The 24,540-nt window shown below is 35.5% G+C and overlaps 1 protein-coding gene across 1 annotated transcript in view; it reads left to right on the top strand.

Annotated features, from left to right (window-relative positions):
* The first annotated feature begins 12,311 nt into the window (after positions 1-12,311).
* Positions 12,312-24,540, top strand: part of LOC117172537 (nucleosome assembly protein 1-like 1-B) — an 83,455-nt gene continuing 71,226 nt past the window's right edge. The window contains exons 1-2 of the mRNA XM_033360574.1: positions 12,312-12,465; positions 12,548-12,685. Of these exons, the coding sequence (XP_033216465.1) occupies positions 12,376-12,465; positions 12,548-12,685 (228 nt within the window). The 5' untranslated portion in view covers positions 12,312-12,375. The remainder of the gene's footprint in view (positions 12,466-12,547; positions 12,686-24,540) is intronic.

Here is a 24,540-nt window from a genome sequence, read left to right as displayed (position 1 = left end):
ACTACAATAAACATGAACAAGCAATTGTGGAAAATTTCAGCCTCTTATCTTTTATACTTTCCTTAAAAAATATTCCCAAAAAACAGTCGGATTTCTCGGCGTAAAAACGTCGTGAAAACCCAGGATCGAGCTCAAGATTTGATTTAGTGCCTTTCATGCCTCACTCAACCTTCCCATTGTTAGAGATAAGAATCGGTTGAGAGAAATAACAAATCATTAAAATATTAAGGAATTTCATTTCAATATTCTGCAATAGATCCATCAGATACGACGAGATGATTAAAAAAAGAAAGAAGAAAATCGGTTAATCCGTTCAATTTCTGTTGAGAGTTTTCGTAACTTATCCTCTCTTCTTAGATTCTATGCGACAAAATATGGAAGAAAGATGCTACGTATTCTTGAATTGGAAAAATGTGGAATTGCAAGTTATTTCATTTCCAAGATTACACTTGAAAGCTATGCAATTCGCAGCCTTTTCTTCAGAAATTCCTTTTCCATCATTTTCAACCGAAAACTCGATATAAGTAATTTATCTCTCTTTTTTTCTTGATTCTTTGTTTCAAATACAACTGCTTGCTTCACAATCAAATTGGCGTTGCTCAGAATTGATGCACTATTTTATGTCAAAAAAGACTTTGAACATTTTGAACCGAAGAGATTAATTAATATCAACTGAAGGGATGAAGCTCAAAACATGAATTTTCAACAAAACCGTCTGATATTCAATCAAATAGTTTAATATTCAACCAAAAAAATGCTATATTAACTAAGAAGGTTTGTTTATTACAAAAAAGGCCAATTTTAAAACAAATAGTGCAAGTTTTTATACTAAAAAAAAGGATAAATTTCCAACCGAAAATGGAATAGTAACATTTTTTGTAAAGAAGATGAATTTTCTTTTACAAAAATACGAATATGCACCAAAATATGTATTTTTTAAACAAAATTGTGAAAACTATTAAGAAAAAAGGCGAATTATAATCAAAAGGCTTGAATTTTCAACTAGATAATTATATCATTTTAAAAAAAAGTTAATTTTCCACCAAGTAGTTAAATTTTCCAATGAATAGGTTTTTTTGGAACGAAATAGTTAATTTTCTACCAAAATAGTTCAATTATAAACCAAACGCATGAATTTTTAACAATTAAGTTTACTTGCTACCGAACATTTTTATTTCCTACTAATTTTATGTAATTTTAAGACAACAAGACGAATCATCATAAAACCGAATTAATTTGAACAAAAGTTTAACATTCCAGCGAATAGTTGAATTTTCAAATGAAAAGATGAATATATTCGACGAAAAAGAATTTGGTAACCAAGAAGATCCATTTTTTATTGAAAATTACATGATTCATTTTTATGAAAGTAAAACAAATTATGATTCACCGTAAACATTGATTAGAAACAATTGTGACTTCTTATGTCTCTTCCAACTAGGGTCTCATTCACACATTCTAACCATTCTTTCCGCGGTCTACCTCTGGGGACGCTGCCATTTACTTTACCTTGATACACTTGTTTTGTTAGTCGTTCATTTGGCATTCTCTCAACATGCCCGAACCATCTTAACCGATTTCTTTCCCTGACTACTAGCGTCTTTTCTGCACCACATTCTTTTAGAATTATTTCGTTACTTTGTGCATCAGAGTTTTCCCGCATATTATGCGCATAAATCTCATGTCAATTGCGTTAATTTTATCCTTCCGAAAAACATAATATAGTACGAATATAAATATAACAGTTTTGCTTCTTCATATTCATGTCGCTGACACAATTAAAATAATGTATGATGTTCAAATGTTTCCGTGATATTTTTTAAATTCCTGTAATTAATATGTATAGAAAGAACTTATACGGTGACTATGTTTTCTATTATTATTTCATGGGCAATGAGCTGAGAAATAGTAATAAGAAAATAAATGTAATATAATACTTGACAATGGAATATTGTCCGCTAAGAGTTTTGAAAAATAGATGATTTAAAATTTGAAGGGCTGAAAAGTTTTTTTTTTTAATTAAAAGAATGCAAAATAAAATATTGTTATTGAAAAGTGAAATGAAAAAAAAAACATTACGAATTTAAGTGCAAAAGGATTCAAATTTGACCATTCGAAATTGAAAATCAAATTAAATATTTCAAAGTAAAAGCATCTGAAATTGTAGAATTGTAAAGTTTGTAAAATTTAAAAAATTGCGATGTAACTTAAGCATTTATCACAGGCATTTTTGGAACATCGAAATAAGGACACCTTCATTCTGCGTAGTAAAAATGAAAAAAAACAGTCTCAATTGTAATCCTTGAAAAATTATTTCATTTTGACATCAATTTTTTAAATTGAGCTTTCAAGGTCAAAACGTTTGTGTTTTTTATTTGTTAATATTAGACAATTGTCTCTAATCAATGTTTACGGTGAAGCATAATTTGTTTTACTTTCATAAAAATGAATAATGTAATTAATTTTTAATTGAAAAATGGATCTTCTTGGTTACGAAATTCTTTTCCGTTGAATACATTCTTTTTTTTTTAAATTCAACTATTTAGTTGAATGTTGAACTCTTGTTAAAATAAGTTCGGTTTTGTGAAGATTCGTCTTTTTGGCTTGAAAATATATAAAATTGGTACGAAATAAAAATGTTGGGTAGCAAGTAAACTTTATTGTTGAAAATTCATACGTTTGTTTCGTAATTGAACTATTTTGGTCGAAAATTCAACTATTCAGTTACAAATAAACCTATTAATTGGAAAATTTAACCGCTTGGTAGAAAATTAACTTTTTTATTAAAATGGTGTAATTGTCTGATTGAAAATTCAACCCTTTTGAAGATAATTCGCCTTGTTTCTTCATTGTTTTTACAATTTTGTTGAAAAAGTACGTATTTCGGTGCACATTCGTAATTTTTTTTAATGAAAATTGATCTTGGTTACAAAAAATTTTGCTATTCCATTTTCGTTTGAATATTTATCTTTTTTTTAGTATAAAAACTTGCACTATTAGTTTTAAAATTGGTCTTTTTTGTAATAAACAAACCGTCCTGTTTAACATAGCATCTTTTTGGTTGAATATTCAAATATTTGATTGAATATCAGACTGTTTTATTGAAAATGCATGTTTTGAGCTTCATCCCTTCAGTTGATATTAATTAATCTCTTCGGTTCAAAATGTTCAAAGTCTTTTTCGACATAAAATAGTTCATCAATTCTGAGCAACGCCAATTTGATTGTGAAGCAAGCAGTTGTATTTGAAACAAAGAATCAAGAAAAAAAGAGAGATAAATTACTTATATCGAGTTTTCGGTTGAAAATGATGGAAAAGGAATTTCTGAAGAAAAGGCTGCGAATTGCATAGCTTTCAAGTGTAATCTTGGAAATGAAATAACTTGCAATTCCACATTTTTCCAATTCAAGAATACGTAGCATCTTTCTTCCATATTTTGTCTCATAGAATCTAAGAAGAGAGGATAAGTTACGAAAACTCTCAACAGAAATTGAACGGATTAACCGATTTTCTTCTTTATTTTTCTAATCGTCTCGTCGTTATCTAATGGTTCTATTGCATAATATTGAAAAGAAATTCCTTAATATTTTATTGATTTTTTATTTCTCTTAACCGATTCTTATCTCTAACAATGGGAAGGTTGAGTGAGGCATGACAGGCATTCAATCAAATGTTGAGCTCGATCCTGGGTTTTACGACGTTTTAAGTATCGACGAAAAAATAAAATTTTAGTTTCATTCAGAAATGATCTGCCCTAAATTTCTTTTACCATGGGTACACTCGTGGTGGCCGTTTGCTACTTCCCAGGTGCACAAAATGCATGAAATGTTCAATTAATTGCAATAAAACGAGAAGCAGCCCATTTTTTGAAAAGAGCTCTCTGGTCAGCCCTGTAGTTAGGCATTTATATTTTGTCGTTGAAATATGAAATCATGCAATTCAGAATTATAGGAGAAAAGCTTATTAGAGTAATACATGGGCTAATTTTCAAGCCTGATGAAGCGCCTTCAACGCAGATAGTACACTTTAAATTCGTTATCTGCAAAATTGATAAAAAATTCTAAAAAGACTTTTATATGTATGTTTTTGACCTTTTTTTGTAACCACTCGACGCCATATTGGGGCCGCCATTTTGAATTTGAAAAAAATCGGGTTTGAAAGAACAAATAACAATCTTTGTTTTCATAATAAAAACAAAAGCAATGACGACTTTTTAGCCGTTTTAATAACTTCTTTTTATGCATTTTCAGCATTTTTGCAAATTTGAGATGCCATGTTGGAGCCGCCAAATTGGTTTTTACAAAAGGCCACATTTATTTTGAAAGTACTTCCTTTAATGAACATGTCAAGCTCAAAGTGGCTTTTGTAAGTTGATTACAATTTTGTCCACATCCATGAATCGTTTGACATAAAACGACACAAACACACACATACACACATATATATATATTCCCTCGGAAAACTGGCTCCACCTGAAAGATGATAGCGAGATTGGGTGGGCAAGACAGAATGCATCCCATGCTTAGTGTGCGCTTGGCTACATAGTATCTGGTAGACCGTTCACATGAAGGGTTTGATAGTTTGTCCACGATCTGAGCTTCTACCATCACACACTGAATAAGTCAAAGCTGAATGGTATGTGTGTTATCTGAAGCAAGGGGTAGAATACATAGGTTGTCCCAGAATTTTTGTCGTACGGAACTGGTAGAAATGGAAGACAAATTTTTATTACACCAGTGAGTAGGGCGACTGAAGTTAGGTATGCATCCTAACTTCCGTTGCAAATATGTCAGTCTAATGTATGTTGGTCTATACCTAACTAAACTCGCCCTATTTACTAGTTTAATAGAATTTTGTCTTCTATTTCTAGCAGGACCGTATGACAAAAATTATGGGACAACCTATCTTCAAAAGAAGAGGGGTGGGTCAGGAAGAATTAACAGTTTCTCGCTGACCCATTGCGCCTCTTCAGCGGTCTCACTCTTTTTCTCAAAATCCACCCAAGCCCAACGAGGTAGAGACTTTTTGAAAAGAGGTATAAAAGATTCCGAAAACATTGCAAATGTAAGAAAATAATACCATTCACTTCAAGGAGTTTTGCGATAACCTCATAACAACCGAGCAGGAATGTCCATGAACCACTGCTGAATAGGTGAACAAGGCAATTACAGGTTTTAGGATCCACTATACTCCTACCGAAACAAGGCGACTTATCCATCTCAGAGGATTACAAGCCCAAAACTTGTTTTAACACGCCGTATAAGATATTTACATCTGTCCTAAACTGCTCTGCTAAACTAAACTGATGTATTTTATACCAATTACCTGAAGATCTATGCTTCTTCTGGTACAAACAAACTTCAACTTGCTCTCAATATCGTCAATAAGTACACAGGAGAGATTGGTACGGACTTTGGATTGGACAAGTGAGCTAATATTAATTTGAAGAAAGGAAATATTATTGTTGTTCTCGATGACCTTGTGCTGGTCGATACAAGTGTCATTAAGGCGCTTCAAACGGTTATCAACTTCGTTAGGGGTAAACTTAATCAAAACGGTTGAGTTGTTGAACGCATTATTTTAAATACATAATCTAAAAAAAAATCTAAAAAAAACCGATCTGTTCAGCTCGCTTTTCTCTGAACATGTCCTTTTTGTTGTTGTTTTTTTGTAAATCAAAATGGAATGTATTTCCTAGCTTGAAAGTCGCGCAAGCTATACAGGAATACGGCAGTATAGCGAGGGCGAGGGTCAGGAGCGGAAAGCGTGGGACTCACCTGTATCTTCAAGTGTCCCTCGAACGGCTGTCAATATGGCCACATAGAAACTACGTCTAAACGCATGAATTATTGGCTAAAATATTTTAGCCACATAATCTAAAGGCAATTATGCCGTACCGTTCAGCTCGCATTTTCTCGAAAATGTTCTTGTTGTTTTTTTGTAATTGAAAGTGGAGAGTAGTTTTTCTCGCTTGAAACTGGCGCATCATTTTTTTTCGAAATTCAAATATTCACGTGAGGAGCGTATATGAATATATATGTGTGTATGTGCATATGTGTATGAGTGTATATGTAAATTTGTAACGCACCCCTCACCCTGAAACGCCCCAAATATGACCAAAAAATCAGAAAACTACATTTTTACGTCTTATTGTTAATTTTTACCAATTTCTGTTGTCATTTTTATACAAATAATTACTAATGGACAATTGTAATATTTCCCATGGCTTTTTCAACCATTTTTACTTGTTGAAATAAAATTAAATTATATAAGCAATTATTTATTCCCAAAAAATATATTTGATGATCGTATTTTCTCATTGAAATGTAATAGTTTTCAATTTCTTGGAGTATTACGCTTTGTTTAAAACGATAATTATTTAAACAATTAATTTTTTTCGTCTACAAAATTTATAAAAATTATGCCAGAGTTGTCCAATTTTACTCAAATTGGTTTCCTAAACAAATTTCTATTTGTTAAAAGAATTGTTATTTGCGCAAGCATTTTTTTTTCGGCAACTTAAAGAAAATTGAAATGAAATAGAAGACATACAATTTATTTTCTGACTGAATAGTGTATAAAAATGGTCTTAAGAATTTTTTAATTTTTTAAAGAAATATAATTTGTTTCAACAATTATTTTTCTAAAAATATTTTTCAAATATTTTTTTTCTGAATTAAACAATAATATATTTTTCCTCGATGTTCTTCAAATTGAGTATGGATGTTTTACATATTTTTTGGCGCACTATTAAATCAATCACAAAAGTCATAATAAAATTTTAATTATAAAAGTGCATTTTTTATTGCATTCTTTATATTGTTACAATCTTTGCTGTGATATTATAAAAAATTAAATACAACAATGCAAATTATGATTCAAGTTTTAACATTTTCTCTGAACAACATTTATGAGGTCAAAATGCTTTACTTGAGGTCATTTATAATAATTAAAATAATAAAAACATTACTTTAGTTAACTTTGCAGAATTAGTATAATTTATCTATAATCATTTGAATAATAAAACGCAAAAGACAGGTCAATTCTGAAATTGAAAAAATTGAAAGTTACGAAAATATAAAAGGTGTGTGTGAAACCAAAGAGCATGAAACGATTATTGGACAAATAAGTTCAGCACTTCATCATATCGAATTCACGTAACTTTTTGCGGTATTTAGAATCTCGATATCTCCCCTTCAAGAAAAAGCATCAGACTGTATGAAGAGCGAATATGACTTTCGAAGCTTAACAATTGATAAACATTTAACAGTAGTAGATGATACTTCTGAAAGAGATATTACATTAATATCAAACCAATAGTTCATACATTGTTTTATACAATGTACAGTCAGAAAAATAATTGGATGTGTTCTATTGTATTTTATTTTTCCTTATGTTATCGAAAAAACTGCTAGGGTAAATAAAAATTGTTTAAAGAAATAGAGATTTGTTAAAATTAAGAACAAATATATCAAAATTATGTAATCAATCAAGAAAAAGAAGTGAAGGATACCAATTTGAGAAAAATTGGACATCTCTGGCCCAATTTTTAGAAATTTTGTAAATAGACAATAATTAATTGTTAAATAATGATATAATGTTTTAAACAAAATTTAATACTCCAAGCAATTACCAACTATTATATTTCAATTAGAAAATACGATTATTTTTTACATTTTTACAATCGACATTTATTTAAACAATTAAACATTGCTTAATAAGTCATGGGAAATATTCAAATTGTTCAGCGGTTATTATTTGTATGAAAACAACTACAGAAATTGGTAAAAATTAATGATAGTACTTAAAAATGTTTATTTTTTATTTTTGGGTCATATTTTGGATGATGCTGGATGTCGGGGGGGGGGGGGGGGGGGGGGGGGGGGGGGGGGGGTGTGGATTGCACATTTTAGTGAACAATATTTTGTTTTTATCTTCTGCTAAAAGTATTTGTTAACATCTATAAAATTTTAAAAATGTTAAATCACAAATTTTCTTTCCTTTGCATTTATTTGGGTAAGTCGCCAAATGATAATGAATTCACGTACGAATAGAGTAATTTCATAGCGAAAATTGTATAAAGAAACCAAAAAAATTATACTTACTTAGTGGATCGTAGAAACCTTCTTCATTTTCATTGACAAAAAACAACAAAAAAAGGTCATTTTCGAAGAAAAGCGAGCTGAACCGACCGGTGTAATTGCCTTTAGATTATGTGTTTAAAATATGGCGATCAACAACTAAACCGTTTAGATTTAGTTTGTCTCTAGCGAATTTGACAGCCGTTTGAAGCGACTTAACATATTGACACTATAGATACCTATACATACCACTTACACGGCAACGGCTTATTTCAACAGAAATAAGGCGGTGCTGAGATTGCTTTATATCTTTGTCGCGCTTCAGGTGTTGATCAAGACCCTGCTCTGCCGAACACTCCGAGGGAGATAAAGCCAATTGTCCTAAAGAAGTGCCAAATTTTCTGGTACTACGATTTTTGGACAGCAGTCTCCATTGCATGCTCGAGGTCTGACATCGTTCTCTAAGCCTTTGAGAAACGAACTATATTCGCGATTAAATTCTTGGCTCCGGCCGACTACATCACTGCCAAGGAGGAGGAAATGGAGGAGAGGTAACGAGACCTTAAAAGGGAGTTGCAACGTCTGTACCCAAAATATTTGGGTAAAGTAATTTTTCTTGTGATCGGTGCTCTCGGAGTTCCGAAACTACCCCTGAGTTAAAACCTTAAAGTCATACCCACGTTCCAATAATATGCCAAGGCATTTGCGAGATTGATGCAGAAATTTGTCATCCCTGGGTCGATGCGTGTCCTCAAGACACACGGGGGTTTCGCCGGCCTGTCATGAGTTCGTCCTGCCCTGTGGCCACCCATCTCACGGGCGTGAGCCGTTGCCATAGGTGTGCTTTTCCGTGGTTCTAATCGGAGTCAGTGTCATTTTGAGATGGCAGTTTCTTCCAATGATTAATGGAACCTCGGTGGCTCAGAAGATAGCGCGGCAGGCTTCCGTGCAGGAGGACTGAGGTTCGATCCTTGGGCCCGGTACTAATCGGCATTTTTCTATGTACTTCAACCGTGGCTCCGGCGGTTTGGACCCCACTTGTAGATGTAGGTTCCTTCATAAAGAGCCTTGTTACGTAACAAGGATGTAGGTTCTACGTCGAGGGCTCTAGCCTCAGGGGTCGAAGACGATTTTTGAAAAGAGCCGAGAATGAATCTATGATCTCTTTGCGCTTGAAGCACCTACGAGGGATTCTTGCGTTCGAGGCTCCCAGGGGGGACACTTACTCGGTGGTCGCTGGACAATTTCGATCGCCCCGTCCATCCCAGCCTGACCGTATTTTCTCCTGCCACTTGCTAGGGGGGCTGCCGAATGGCATAGTGGATGAGGATCACTTTGCCACAATAAAGGAGGACGTCATTTACTGTGTAAGATGTCCGCCTGGCACCTGATAGGCTTGTTCTCAGAATGTTGGTTACCATAAACAGAGCGATATCCAAAAATACTCGGCGAAGACGGCCGGATGTGCGGGTCCTTTTTGTAATCTTTGTCGTAATAGATAATTTCGTGTTTAGCGTAGTCCTGTTTTCAAGAAATGATTTTGACACTTATAGAAGTGACAAGAGTGTTTGGTTCTAAATTATCTTATGCAGTCTTTTAAACATTAGGCGGAATTCTACGAAAAATACAGTAGATACACTGAGAGACTTTTTGTTAGAATAAATGATAAAAATGAATGAAAATTTAGTATAATGTAGTTTCAAAATAGGGAAAACAGGAATTGCGTATTGAAAATTAATATAGCGGTTTTCAGCCGTCAAAACTAATATTTTTGTTTGAACAAATGAAAAGGATGTTGCATTACCATTTATAAAACTTGCGAGAATTTGAAATTCACTATATGAAAGTGGACAAGCAAAGTTGAAACGATAGTAATGGATTTTAATTGAAAGAGCGAAAACATGTTTTGAAGCTGCCATACAAAGCATATGAGAATCTCAAACGACCATATGAAAAATAACTCACTTCACCAAAAGATTTAGCCGTCAGAAGGAGGAACTAAATACACTAATTAAATACAATTAAATACGGAAACACGTGTACAATGATTATTTTTATTATTATATACTTAATTTATTCACTACATACATAATCGCACGCTTAATCGTTTTGAAAAATCGCAACGGCTGCGGCGAGATTCGAACCTAACTTACCTAAAGCACTAACGCATTGCCTAACAACTAAATCCCACGACTAACTCTGCCGTACAAACTAAAAAGATACATAAGTGACATTGACGCTTAGGTCGACTTTATCATTGACACGCTTAAGAGAATCACTCTAAGCGGCAATATCACTTACGTATCTTTTTAGTTTGTCCGGCAGAATTTTCATTATGGAGTATTTATCAAAAATCTCGGCTAAGCGGCGTAGCTTGAGAACGCAGGGCAGTCTGCAAAATATCTGGGCCCTTTTTCACGAGTGATTTGTTACTTCAGACATTTTGTTAATAGATTGCATAAACATTTTATCACTTTCAATTATTAAATTGATTTTTTTTATGAAATACATTTTTTTAAAGGAACTGATAATATTCTTGTATGAATAACATTCTCTAATTTGATATCTCAGTAACTCAGTATAATCAACTTGAGTCTATTTAGATAAAATATTTTATAAATTGTACTCATTGAATTAAATCTTATTACTTTAGTGTATACATTTCGTGAGAAAGAATTCCTAATATTTTAAATGCCGTGGTAAATCGAGGAGCATTCTCAAACGAAACTATATGAAAAATCAAGAATAATGATTTCATAGTTTTCTATGCGCATCAGGTTTCTGTCAACTTCATATTGACAATATCAATTTTTAAAATACTTTTTGGCGATTATGATATTGAGTTTTTTTTTATTATTCAAATTATTTCTCGAAATCTCAGTAAAAAGAATATCATTTTCTCATAGTGTTAATTTTAGAAATGGAGATTCATAATATTTCGTATTTAGAATACTACTTTATCGTCTTCGTGTTTTAAATAATCGTATGATAATATTAAGCTCGGTACTGTAATGCTGTAATACTCTCAGTGTACAAATCCGCAGCTCAGATATTAAAAGCGGACGGCAATATTATAATATTCTGTAAAGTATACTGTAGAGAGTTCGGGATAATACAAAACTCAGTACTTTAAAAATTGTCTGCTCTTATAGTTTATATAGACTCTGTTCTAGACTCTATTCAACCAATGATGTATTGAACATAAATTACCTCTTTAAGAAGCAACAATACATACATGAAATCCCGTGATTCTGTAGTATTACCAAAAAGTTCAAAACAGTCTTTTTCAAATGTAAATATTATTATCTACAAAATAAGTGTTTGTTCCTAACATACAAAACACAATGTATTTATTAGTCGACTCCAAAATGATAGTGCTTTATTAGGGTCCTACAATGCAACTATTCTGCGCAGTATTCTAATCAAATATTATATGTGTATTTTTTCATTTTTCTCTTAATAATTTTATGAAAGATTTTCTTACCATTTGATTCTGAATTATGAGGAGAAGAAATTAACTTTTATTCGAAAGCAACATGTTATGAGCGTATAACCCCCCCTGAAAAGTGAGCGTTAGATAGCCCTTTAATGAACGGTATCAGCTGCTACAACGCCGCCACACTAACAAATTACTAGTTTCCGAAAAGCTCCAACCGAACGATTTTTAAATTCCGCGCTATACGAGATTACCAAATAAGGCCAACCCGATGACTGCCACACCATTCATATGTTTTCACGACCAAGGATAGAGTCAGACCTCGTTTATCGCAACACTCGTTAATTTCAAATATTTTTTATTACAAATATCGCTTCTTGCAAGCCAAACTACTCGTGTATCGCAACTTCCCCCTTTCCCACCACTGATTGTGTAATGTTGCGTATAGCCAATGACAGCGACATTGGGAATATATTATGAGATCACCTGATTGGTAGAGTATTGGGGTCCCCTCTCGAATTGCAATAAATGAGATGCAATAACCGTCACGACTTACCTTGCAGACGGCCCTTCAGTCTTATAACATGCTGATTTCGAATAAAATATCGTGCGTCGCTCGTAGGATTAGATATATACTCAGGTGAAGCTTAATAATCGCAAGGAAGATCTGTCTGACCCTACTTGGGAATATTACTATTATTTCAAAAAAAAAATGGAATACTTGCTAATTGAAAGCTTTTCCTAAACCTTTAATAAAGACGCTGTTATTTTTAACTCGGTTTGTTTGATCACAGTTCTGGAAACGAGAACGCTAAAGGCATTCCAGATTTTTGGCTCACAATATTCAAGAATGTGGGCATGTTAGCGGACATGGTTCAGGAACATGATGAACCCATTCTTAAACACTTGTATGACGTGAAAGTGATATTCCTGGAAAAAGATCCAATGGTAAGTTTATTTTCTTTGGAATTTGTGAGCGATAGGTATGAAGGGGTCAAATGTAGACTATTTATAAGAATTTTCTTGGTAGGGCTTTGTTTTAGAGTTCCACTTCGAATCAAATGAATATTTCACCAATTCCGTTTTAACCAAGGAATACGTCATGAAATGTGAGCCAGAGAAGAGTGATCCATTCAGTTTTGAGGGTCCGGAAATTTACAAAAGCAAGGTACTTAAAAAATATGAGTTTTTTAAATATATTAAGCTATTCGTTGTATGATCAAAAAGCGCCAAAGAGGTGACAAGAATTGATATTTCACACATGAAGCAATGCATGCATTGTCATATCGGTGTTTCTACAAGAACAGGGCACTTTTGACAAGAATAATATTCTTGAATATTTCAGTTTTTTAATCAGTGATATTTATTTTCACAAGAAAAAATATTCCTACAAATGTTCGAGCTTAAATATTATTGTGAGGAGCTTTTTATCTAACATTTAGAAAAGTATCATAATTCTGTATGCACTAAGAGATCTGGAAGGTAAGTTTGGTTTTTAAATGTCCAGAATAACTCCCTTATATCATGATTATTCTTGGTGCATTTGCGAAAAGTAGATAGTTATTTTTTAAACAAGTTTTTTTTTAAATACATGATTATTTATTTGCAAAAGATTCTTCAACCCTCAGACTACGGACTATAAAAATGTTACATTCGATACGGGCATGAGTTAGCCTAACCCGGCAAGTTTGAGGGACTGTATACTAGGCTGTAATTCGTCAATTAAAACTTTTTTTTTAATCAATCAAAAATGTACTCAGAAATACGATGGTTCTATTTGATTTGTGATATTATTTTCTTTGACAAAGTTATATTTGAAAATACAGTGGTGCGCAAAAGTTTTGGGCCAAACTTATTTTTGACTATAGCTGGTGATTAAAAGCAGTTTAGAAAAATTGAATGTGTACAAAATTTCAGTATTTTATTGAACTACAAAACTACAACATTTCCATATTTTTAATGAAGTTTGTTGACAATTCCATTCACATTGTTTGTAAGGACAGTGTTCAAAAATAATGGGCCACACTTATCCCATAGGTTCATAAAATAGTTAACGTTCATAAAATCAACAAGAAAGTTATTATTCCGTTGCTTATTGACTAATACTTTGTAGCCATACCCTTAGCAGCAATTACAGCAGCACATCGTCGAGGCATTGAATCAACTAAGCGTTTAACGTAGTCTTTCGGTATTTTTTCCCATTCTTCCTGAAGAGTTCGCCATAAGTCATCCTTGTTCGAATGTTTCTTCATTCCAACATGTCTTCCGAGTGTGTCCCACAAATTTTGAATCAGATTTAGGTCTGGAGATCCAGCTGGATATCTAGAAGCTTCACTTTTCGTAAAAGTGATTGTCTTCTAAAGATGAAAAGGCATGACTGTGATTTAGTCGACATCGTTTCAGCTTCAAACTAAATCGTTTAAGAGTGGAACAAATCTGCTTTTAACGTATCTTAGTTTAACGATTAAAGGACCGACTTTCTCGTTAAGAGGAAATTTCTGAGAGTGTACAATTAACATTTTTTCAGTTATAGCGTTATAAACAATTAAATTTAAAATTAAATGGACTTATTTGCAATTATATATTTCAGCATCTCATGAAGCGAAAAATTTCGAAAAAATTACAAATTGCTCTTCAAAGCATTTACTTTCCACGGTGGAAAACGGTATTGTCCGATCAAACGAAAAATTTTGTTCAAACAAAAATACAGATTCTTCTGTGCTATTTGCTTGCGCCATTATTTAGAAAATTCCAATTTATAAAATAGGGCCGTGAAAAACGTTACAGTTTCTGAGAAGGAATTTAGTGTTTCTAAAAGTCAGGGTTTGTTAAACCATTTTTAATGTAGAGATAATGATTTCTAGATTATATTATTATTAAACCTACCAACAAGTTTGGCGGCTTCATGGCATATTTCCTGTGCTTACACAAATAAACGTTGATATCACCGACGCAACAGGTCACTAGTAGATGCATTAAAGTGCTACTTCATAAATGATAAAAAACCTTAATTCTAATTTCTTAACAAATGAGCCCCTAAACATTTTACTTCATTAATTTTCAACATGCGTTTTTTATCGTCTTTTCGCCGATTATAACCATTTTTGAAAAAATTCCAAATTTGACTTACATTTTCAAAAATCAAAAATATATTTGACTTTCTTAAATTCAGATCCATTTGATTTTTTGCCTAATATTCCAGTAAAAAGGTGAGATTTTTTCCTATAAAATAGCTCAGTTCCGGAATGAAGTTTTTTTTTTGTTCTCGAGTAATTGGACGATGAGCAACCGAATGCTCCGCCTCGCGGCTTTTCGTTTCGTATCCATCTTCACGCCAGGAAACCTTGTGGAACACCCTTCAGCTAATTTCTTGCGTTAGATAATATACGCTGTCAATGTAACTGCTCTGCATTTACATAAAAAGTTGAAAAGTTCATTGTTAGGTTATAAGTTTCAATACTTGCATTACAGCTAGTGTTAAATTAATTGTGAATTTGATTTGAAAATTAAATCTATTGAATTTATATCTATTGAGTGGCATAAGGATGAATATAGAGATTTGCAGCCCGTTTTAGCTTGCAATGTTCCCCAAAACATCACATACTCATCCCTTAGTGAGCTTTATTTCACTCGGAAAAGAAGTGCGACATCTTCCTAGAAGGCGAAAAAAGGGAAGCGCAGAAATAACTTTTTTCATAATTATCAAAATTTAGGATCAGACCCTCTATTCTTAGTGCTTCTTGTTTAATATCCCAAATTTTCAACTCGATGTGGCGTTTCGTGTGAAAATAAGTATAGAAATAAAAAAGTGGCGGTAAGGTAGGAATCTTGTCACGTGGCCCACTGATGACATGGCCTAAATGCTGTTTAAAAATAAACAGGAAAAATAAGAGTAACTATGACTAATAATTATAAAATAGAAAAAAGCATAAAAGGATGTAGTTTAATGTGAATAAAAGTTAAATTTGAGATGCATTTTGAAAGCATCAGGTCGATTTACATATTTTTATTGTTTATTTTGCTAATGTTATTGATTTTATGTTAGATTTAATAAAATTCTTAGTTGAAATTTGTATATTACACTACCGCCGTAAATTGTCGGTACGATCAGCGAAAGTACTATTAGAAATCACTCCCAACTTTAAAATGTGACTACTTGTTCAAAAATGGAGCGAGAAACATTTTTCAAAACCCACTTGTCGATTAAGATTGATTAAGATTAGACGCAGGCACGCTTGAACATTTATTGTCATATCTTAGGCACCCCTGAATATTTATATCTTAAGAACTTCTCGGCGTCCAATGCTCTCGGGATCGACAGCACTAATCGCCGATTGAAATTTAACATTTAAGGCTTCCATATTTTTAGTCGTATCTCGAGAACCCGTCAAAGTTTTAAAAAAGTTGTATCATGGACATAGGAAACGCAGGACTAGGCATGTCATCCTAACTTAGCGAGCGGGGTTGAATCCACGGGAGGGGGGAGAATTTCATGATTGGGGAGAGCCACTATCTTACGATGTGCCACTTGATTAATTTGCACGAGCATTTTTGGCGACAAACTGCATGAGAATATAAACATGTGGGCGCTGCGATGTTTGTCGCGGGACACCAAAAGATGGCGGACCTCCCCTCTCATTGCATCAACCCCGCAATGGCATGCCTAGTCCCGTGTTTCCCATGTCCATGAGTTGTATTAACTTTAAGTAAGACTTCAAATACTAACTGATATAAATTTTAAATTTTTGCTACAACTTTCCTAGGTCATGCCACTAGTTGAAGTCGAGGTACAAAATTCCAGGAATTCTTTTTTTTTTAGCTCACGAAGTATATTCTCTCACAGATCTCAGATATATCTCTTTCAGGGATCGATCGGCGTGTAATTAAATTAACTTTTAAACGGGTCTTCGAAACAGTTTCTCGTTCCATTTTTGAACGAGCAATCTCGTTTCAAGGTCAGCAGGGATTTTTTAATAGTACTTTCGCTGATCGTACCGTCAATATCTGACAGTAGGGTAGCTAATAAATAAAATTAATAAAATTTAAGACTTTAATGACAAAATACGTAAAACAATTACATGATCAGAAAAATTAATAAAAAAATGTATGTTAAGTAATTATTAATTTAATAATAATTAAAATGTGTGAAACTATAGCTTAAATTGCATAGTGAAGAAGCTTTAAAGTTTCAAGCTCTAAACAATTACAAAATAGCTTGTGATGTAATCAGGAGCTATCGATTTACGACCCATGCTTTCCGCACTCATCAAGAAAAAAAACTGTTAGAAAAATTAAATATTCAGATTTTTATTAATGTTATACATTTTTCAAAATACATTTTGTTTAAATTTTTCGCAAGCTAATAATTTTTTTATTATTTTTCAAATCTGCACAGGATGTCAATACAAAAGTCAGACTACTTGATCAGAGTACCGCCGGATGGATTAGTTTCACCATCATTTCCCCTGCGGATCGTAAGCAACAGAAAAGTTGGGTCGATGCATTGGATTGACAACACTACCGTCCCAAATTCAAAAGTCGTATCTACAGTTTCTGAAATTTTATGCAGGATGTGAAAACGCGTTTGAAGTTTTGCTGATAAGAATAAACGTAATATTCATTAAAATATGGATGTTTTAGACTAATTAAGGCTATTGAAAATTAAATGAATAATTAATTCAAGTAAATACTATTTCCCTCAAATTATGAATAATAGTCGTAAAGTAAAAAATATAACTTAACGAAAAAATAATTTTTCCACAAAAGAAGGTATTTCGGGCTTAAATCGTGTGCAAAATTACGAATCTTGCCAAAGTTTCGTACACTGCAATGTTCTCGAAACGTCCGCAAGGTTATTAATTTTGCACACAATTGAAATCCGAAACACTTCCTTTTATTTTAATGAATCATCGTGAGAGTATTGAATCTATTAATTTTTTTACAGAAAAAACGTAGTGTACACTTTTGAGGATTGTCAGGTTTGACAGATTTCGTCAAGAAATTTTCTCATTTCGGACTGGGTCTTGTCTGCTGATTGAGTGTCTGCAGATAATTTTTCTCCAACCATTCTTATTTTTTAAATCACATGTCTGGCTTTGAACCTTGTTAATTAGCCCACCCTAGCTCAACATTTTTGCGCATTTATATTCAATTTAAAGCTTTGATAATTTTTTCCATGATTTTCCTTCTCAGACTGTCAATTCAGTTTCTATTTGCTCAGCTTTTTTCTTTGCATGCACCTCTTTCTCCATATTTGGTTCAATATTCAAGCCTTGCATTCAAGTCTTGCACCAAATAACACTTCTCTTTTATATATAGTGTGACGTATTTTTTCTTCCTGTTTTCCTTTCGAGCTTTACCTAGAATGATCCGTATAATTATAATATGCCATCACTAACAAACATTATTAAGGTATACAAAAATTAGGTCGTTTTAAAGATCTGTCTTCCAAGGTTGACAACTTTCCTGTCGCATTTTTTCAAAACTATCACAGATGACGTTAGGGAGAGTTCACATAACACGTACTATTAATGGGGGGTTCGTGTTTCGTTGCGGCTTGTTATGTGGGTCGAAGAGGGGGAGGGATATTTTGACCCGATTATAATAAGTGGGGAGGGGCAACGAAAACCGGTGGGACAAAGATAACTTCTCCTATATCATGGCTATTATTTAACAATTTAAGTTCTACTTTGCATTAGATAAATGTAAAACAAAAATAATACAGAAAACAGTTTTTACCACGAAAGAATGGAAGTTTCCCTGGCAGAAGTATAAAGTTTTCGAGTGTAATGACAATACTTATAGTATCGAAATTTGATACTTTGACAGATAAAACAATATCATACGATGTGATTATAATAATTAGATGTAATTCGAGTCCAAACTATATTAAATCTCATAAATAAGTGAGTCCTGGGCAGGGGGGCAGGTCCGACGAAAATAATATTTTCAAGTGCTCAGGTGATACACGTGTCACAAGTCTCGTCGATAAATGATCGGCAATGTAGGACAGCTACTTATACTCTCTATTTTTGTTAAAAATAACTTATTCTTCTTGCTGGATATGTTTAAAGGTAATTTTTCCAGTACATAAAATTCCACAGAAGCCAGCTATCATATTTTGCTATCTTTAGATGTTTTCATAAAAAGCTGCGGTCGGCTTTGCCCTCAGGTGGGGGGCAAATCCGACGAAATACAGCTTGTTAGAAATAATTAAATGACCAAATCATTGTTTTTTTCATGTGATTAATACTTTTAGTAATATAATACACAATAATGTAGTACTCGAAATGAAAAAAAATGAATTAATTCAAAACCTTGCTAACTTAAAAAAAAGCATTGATTGTTAACTGGTTGGCACTACCCCCCTCCCCCTGCCCCTATTATTAATTAATTTACATTTAATGTTGACACAGACTTAACATGGTTACTGTCCAACATGTCCAAGACATTTTTTTTAGAGTTGGATTTTATTTGATTATTTTCACGGCGCTGTCCCGGTATATATCATCAGTCACGGACGCATTTTTATAATGCAATAAAGTGATCCGATGAGAGCAGCAGCCCAGACATATTAGACAAAGCTTGGTTTTTACCCCATCATTGAAGCACTGGGTTGCAGTCAAGTACACGACTGCAAATTTCGGTTAAGCGGACAAGCAATTTCGATGATGTAGACTCTTCCACTTTTTTTTTCTCGCATCAAAATGTCAGGTCGATTGACCCGGATGTAATGATCCGTTTGGATAGTAAGATCCCAATATAAGATGTAATCTTCGCCTTCTAAAACGGGCATTGAAATGTATCTATAGAACGGCATCCATTCTGTTGGTATCTCCACATAATCGGCACCGGCCAACCTCGTCTTGATTGAACACGTGTTTGCGATAATTCCTGATGCTATCCACTACATTTTGATCTAACCTGTTGGGGTGCTCGCCATGGATGGCTTTCTGCCTCCATTGTATTTCTAATTTGTCGGCGTTAGAACATTTTATGAGCCCGAAGGAGTACGTGAGGACAGGGATGGCATATGTGTTGATTGCCCTGATTTTGTTTGCCGAGTTGAGAAAACTCGAAATCAATCTGAGTCTCGTAGTGAAGGCAGTCGTTAGGCTCGTCTTAACTATCGTATGCTGAATACCCTTAGATTCAAGATTACCCAGATATTTATATGATTTGCCTGCAGCGATTGTCTTTATATCATTTTCGCACTCGTTCTTTAACTATGCGGTCCCTAATTCCCCTCTGATTAAATGCACTGTTCTACATTTATCTTGTCGAAACTCCATGTGGATATCATTGGAAAACTGCTTTGTGACGTCGATCATTTGCTGCAATATCTGGGCTGAACTAGCGTACAGCTTCAGGTCATCCACGTAAAGAAGATGGGTCACTTGATGACCATCCTCATTATCATGAATTCTAATTCCATGGTTCATGCTGTTTAGTGTTTTGTTCAATGGATTCAACGCTAAACAGAACCATAGGACGCTGAAGGAGTCTACTTGAAATATACCCGTCGTGAAGCGTATTGATCTAGTTATCCTTGGTTGTCCATGATCTAAATACACTAGAATTCCAATAAGACGACGAACGCACGACTTTCACCGTCCGGCAAGACGATGGCGTGAGGGGTCCCCACTATTCTGCTCTGAGAGCGTGTGCGGTGTAGAGCGAACTTACGTGTCAAGTGAAACATTAGGTCGTGTGAATTGCAGAGAAGAAAGTGGAGGGGATAGAGGTACGGCCTCCGCCGTTGTTTCGTTGAGCGTTCGTCCGTCGTTATGTTGAGCGGGTCGTCTTGCCAGAGGTCGTCTTGTTGGACGGCTAGTGTACTTGGTTCTTGTACCCCAGAGCCTCATCGCATGGCTTAGAAAGTCAATAATGCGTGGGCAATGTATGCCATTTGTAAGTTGTTTGATGTTTAAGAGCTTGAGTCATGGCAACAGCGTCTATAGTCATTAGATCTTTACATTCATTCTCGTCGCAATGAGAATATACCTTATCTGCATTGATAGCTGTAACACATTTATAAATTGTTGGAAGACAGACTATCGGTCGAAAGTCAGATGGATTTTGAGCGTCTGATTTTTTTGGTAAAATATACGTAGTACCCTGGAGCATAAAGCCTGTCATCAGATCTGGGTGTTCAATGATCTTCTGAAAGACCTTGCAAACGTAAGATGCACACTCGTCAGGTACTTGTACCAGAAGTTGTGCACCATGTCCGGACCTGGAGCTTTCCAATTACTTGTCGGTTTCAAGACCGCTGATATATCTAAAGCTGTAATGTTTGTCATTTACATTTCAGGGCTATTTCTTGCCTTTGCTTCCTTCAGTTTGAACCACACAGTGTCCAAATTGCATCTTCATTTTTCCCCAAAACACCTGACCAGTAGTTTGTCATATCTTCCGATGGGGGGAATTCGGTGCCTTGCTGGTTATTTGGCTTTACTCTCAGTTCACGATAGAACCTTGTTTCATTTGTCTGAAAGTTTTGACTTTGTTACCTTCGTGCATTACTTTTCTTGTACCGACGCAGTCTGGCAGTAAACACATCAAGTCTCTGTCGTTGAGAGCCTAAAATTTCATCCAATATTGCTGGTGTTAATGTCTCGATGTGCCGAAGGTGGATGATTTAGTAACATGGTTTATCAGCTTTCTGGTTCTATTTCCTTTTTTATATTGAGTTAATCGATTCAATTTGCACCTTACTGTGCCAAGATCCATATCCAACCTGATCGTCCATGGTAGATGTCGATCCCTTGATGGAACAAAAACTGCATTTGCAGGCCTAGTTTTTCGGTCCAACGTTCTAACGGTTGCCACAGCTGCACAGTATACAAGAGTTTGCACCTTTAACGCAGTTTGTGCTACGTTCAAATACCTAGGTAAAACCTTGCTGTCAAGATGTGCTATTAGTGCACGCAGATAATTTGTGTAGTTTATTTTGGGACGAGAATGCCTTAGTGTTGGTTCTACATATCTGAACTCTAGTAAAGCATGGTCAAAATTCCTTTCAAAGTGCTGTAGTTTTTCTTGGGTTTCCCTATCCACATCATCGTTAGTAATATCTGGAGCTCATCAATAGGAAGCTGCCGTTTCACTTCCATTTTGATAGCAGCTATTTCAACAGCCGAAATCACTCTGTTTACAGATATTGAGCGTTCTTGATTTGCCAGATTGTGCTTATTTATTTATGTGGCTAGCTCTGGGTATTTAAGTGAGAAAAGTCTATGATGTTCTCTCCTCACACTTTGCCCACATTTCTCTGCCAAAAAATAAAGGCGCATAAAATCTCTGTTTATATGGTATGTCCATTTTTGTCGTTTTTTTGGTTGCAGAACCTCTACTGGAGCCTCTGGTTGTATAAGGCTATCCACCTCTGGAGGATGTGGTGGTGTTGGATCATCAATTGGTTGAGGAAGAACATCAATGGCGACTGTTTGACGTGGCTTCTCTAACTGATGTTCATTGCCTTCTTTTTCCCATGCCAAATCAACCTGTTGTTTAATCTCCACTGCTCGGTCTTCTGTAATATGTAGATAAGTTCTAATGCCCTGCACCTTAGCGATGAGATCTCTTAGTGCGACTTTTTGTATATTAGGATACTTTGCAGCAAATTTTGTTGTTAAATTGTATCGTTTTTCCATTTTCGTTTCAAACCTCGCACTTTCGTAATAGAGACGCACCAATTCCTCTTTCATTGTGATATCCCAATTGATGCTATCTCACGGTATTTCTGTAGACGTGGTTGGTTGCAAATAGCTAACGCTAGCCAAAGCATCCTTAGCAGGCACAGTTGATGTTCCACTGCTTACCGTTTGTCACAGATGTTCTTGCTGGCCAGCTGTTTGGTTAGTGAGATCTGCCTGACCATCTCGCAACTCACCATTGCCACCGCCCCGCATTCTGTGTCCCCCAGCTGTGGCTTCAGGAGCGCTCCGACGATCCTCGGGAAGCGACAAGCGCTTTAAAATCTTTAATATATTCTCCATTTTTCACTTATGGGTTTTGGTGTTCTACTTAGTCCCTCTCCTCTTCGTTATTAGCCTATTTGGCGTGGGAAACCTTGTCAGCAGCAATGCTATCGCCAACATAGCTGTCAAAGTAATGAGAGGAAAGCTCAAGCCCTACCGCGACATTAAGGCGTAACATCTTTTAACAATTATTATTATTATTATTATTCCGGTTTGAACCGTAACAGCCCCTGACGCTTGGGTGATCCCATTGCGTCCCCTTGAAAGCCATAAGCGTAGCCCCATAGCTACGCTAAGGGAAACGGAGGTTTCCGTGTCCAATTAAATTTTCTGTTAGGACCTTGACTTCGTTCCTCCCGAGCTTGAGTAATTCTTTCGCTCGACAAGGGTGTTTTAGCCCGTCTGCAGCCAGAGACCAAACCCCACTCACTCTGATATTCCTCGGTCAGCCAACTGTTAGTATCTTCGATGACTAACCTACTGGGAATGCCAGAAATGGCTTTGGTCCAGTAAAATTTTCTTTTACTGCTAGCTTTACCAGCCTGTCCGATATCTCATTGCCCTTGATGCCGCTGTGTCCAGGGATCTAAAGCAGGGTGACTCGGTTCTCTTTTGCTAGTTTATTCAGTGCCTCAAAGCACTCCGATACTAGTAGCGACGTCATCGTTGTTCCATTCAGGGCCATAATAGCAGCCCTGCTGTCTGAGCAGATCCGAATGTTTCTTTTATTGTCATACTCCTTTGCCTTATAGGCGCACTTGATCATGGCCATAATATCAGATTGTAGAACTGTGGCGTAGGACCCCATCGTAATTGCAAATCTCATTCCATTCCTTCTACGAATCACAAATACTCCTGCGGTCTGTTTGTTCCTGGAGCCATATGTAAATCAGTTGTCTCCATCACTGGGCCGGTGTGCCTCACCGTTAACCCTTTTCTCTTTTGTAGATAGACTAACTCGTTACTTCTTGTCCAAGAGGTAGCAATGAGTGGACATTTTGTCCCTGCGCATGCTCAGTGATAGTCTCCTCGCGATGTCGATAGGCCTCCGCAGTACTGTCGAGATACTACTATCGTTTACCATAAATAATTTCCAGGCCGCCTTCGCAGAGACAGCCTTGATGGTGAGATGGAGGGGCTCCAAACTTATTAGTGTCCCCAGAGCCATCGCGGGTGTTGACTTCGAGACACCAGTGATGCCTCCCATAATCAGTCCCCTGATCCTTTCCAGTCGAGAATTCACAGTAGGCAGTTTGATCCTGCTCCACCAGATCACTGCCGCACAGGTCAACCTGGGTCGCAGGATCGCTGTATAGATCCACATAAGTGTCTTCGGTTTCAAGCCCTAGCTTTTCCCTATGACTAACCTAGAGAGCCAAAGAGTCGCTACCAGCTTCTTGCACTGGTTTTCCATGTTCTCGTTCCATGACGGCTTCTTATCAAGAATGAATCCAAAATATTTGGCTCGTCCTTTGATTGATAATTATTGTCCTGCCAGTTTCAAGTTATTCGTGGTTCCCTATTTATACCTTCTGGTAAATGCTACTGCATCCGTCGTACTCGGATTGACTGATAGTCCTGTCTTTTTACACCATGAATCTACTATTCTTAGTGCTTGTTGCATTACTCCAAAGAGCGCATCCAGATGATGACCGCGCACGTTAAACAGTATATCGTCCGCAAAACTTACAACGTGGTGACCCTGACTTGTGAGCAGTGGAAGCAGTTCCTTCATTCTCAGGCACCACAGCAGGGGCGATTAAACACCTCCCCTCTTGACATCCCGAGTCAACGGTTCTACATAAAGTGGTATCACCCTTAGTCGTGGTTAGGTTCCTATTGGCCAACATGTGGCAGATCCATTACACGACTGCAATAGGCACACCCTGGGCGATCATGGCCGCCCTGATTGTTACGTTTCGCGCAGGTTCAATGGCTGCGAAACTCTAATTGGTGGTTCGCGCTGTTGATTTAATTATTGAAATAAACCCGGGAATTGTTTGAAATAAAGAAATAGAAATATTTATAGTTTGAATAAAGA

Source organism: Belonocnema kinseyi, chromosome 5 (assembly GCF_010883055.1).
Source record: "Belonocnema kinseyi isolate 2016_QV_RU_SX_M_011 chromosome 5, B_treatae_v1, whole genome shotgun sequence".
NCBI lineage: Eukaryota > Metazoa > Arthropoda > Insecta > Hymenoptera > Cynipidae > Belonocnema > Belonocnema kinseyi.
Note: the sequence above shows the minus strand (reverse complement) of the source record. Positions and strands in the feature narration are given on the sequence as shown.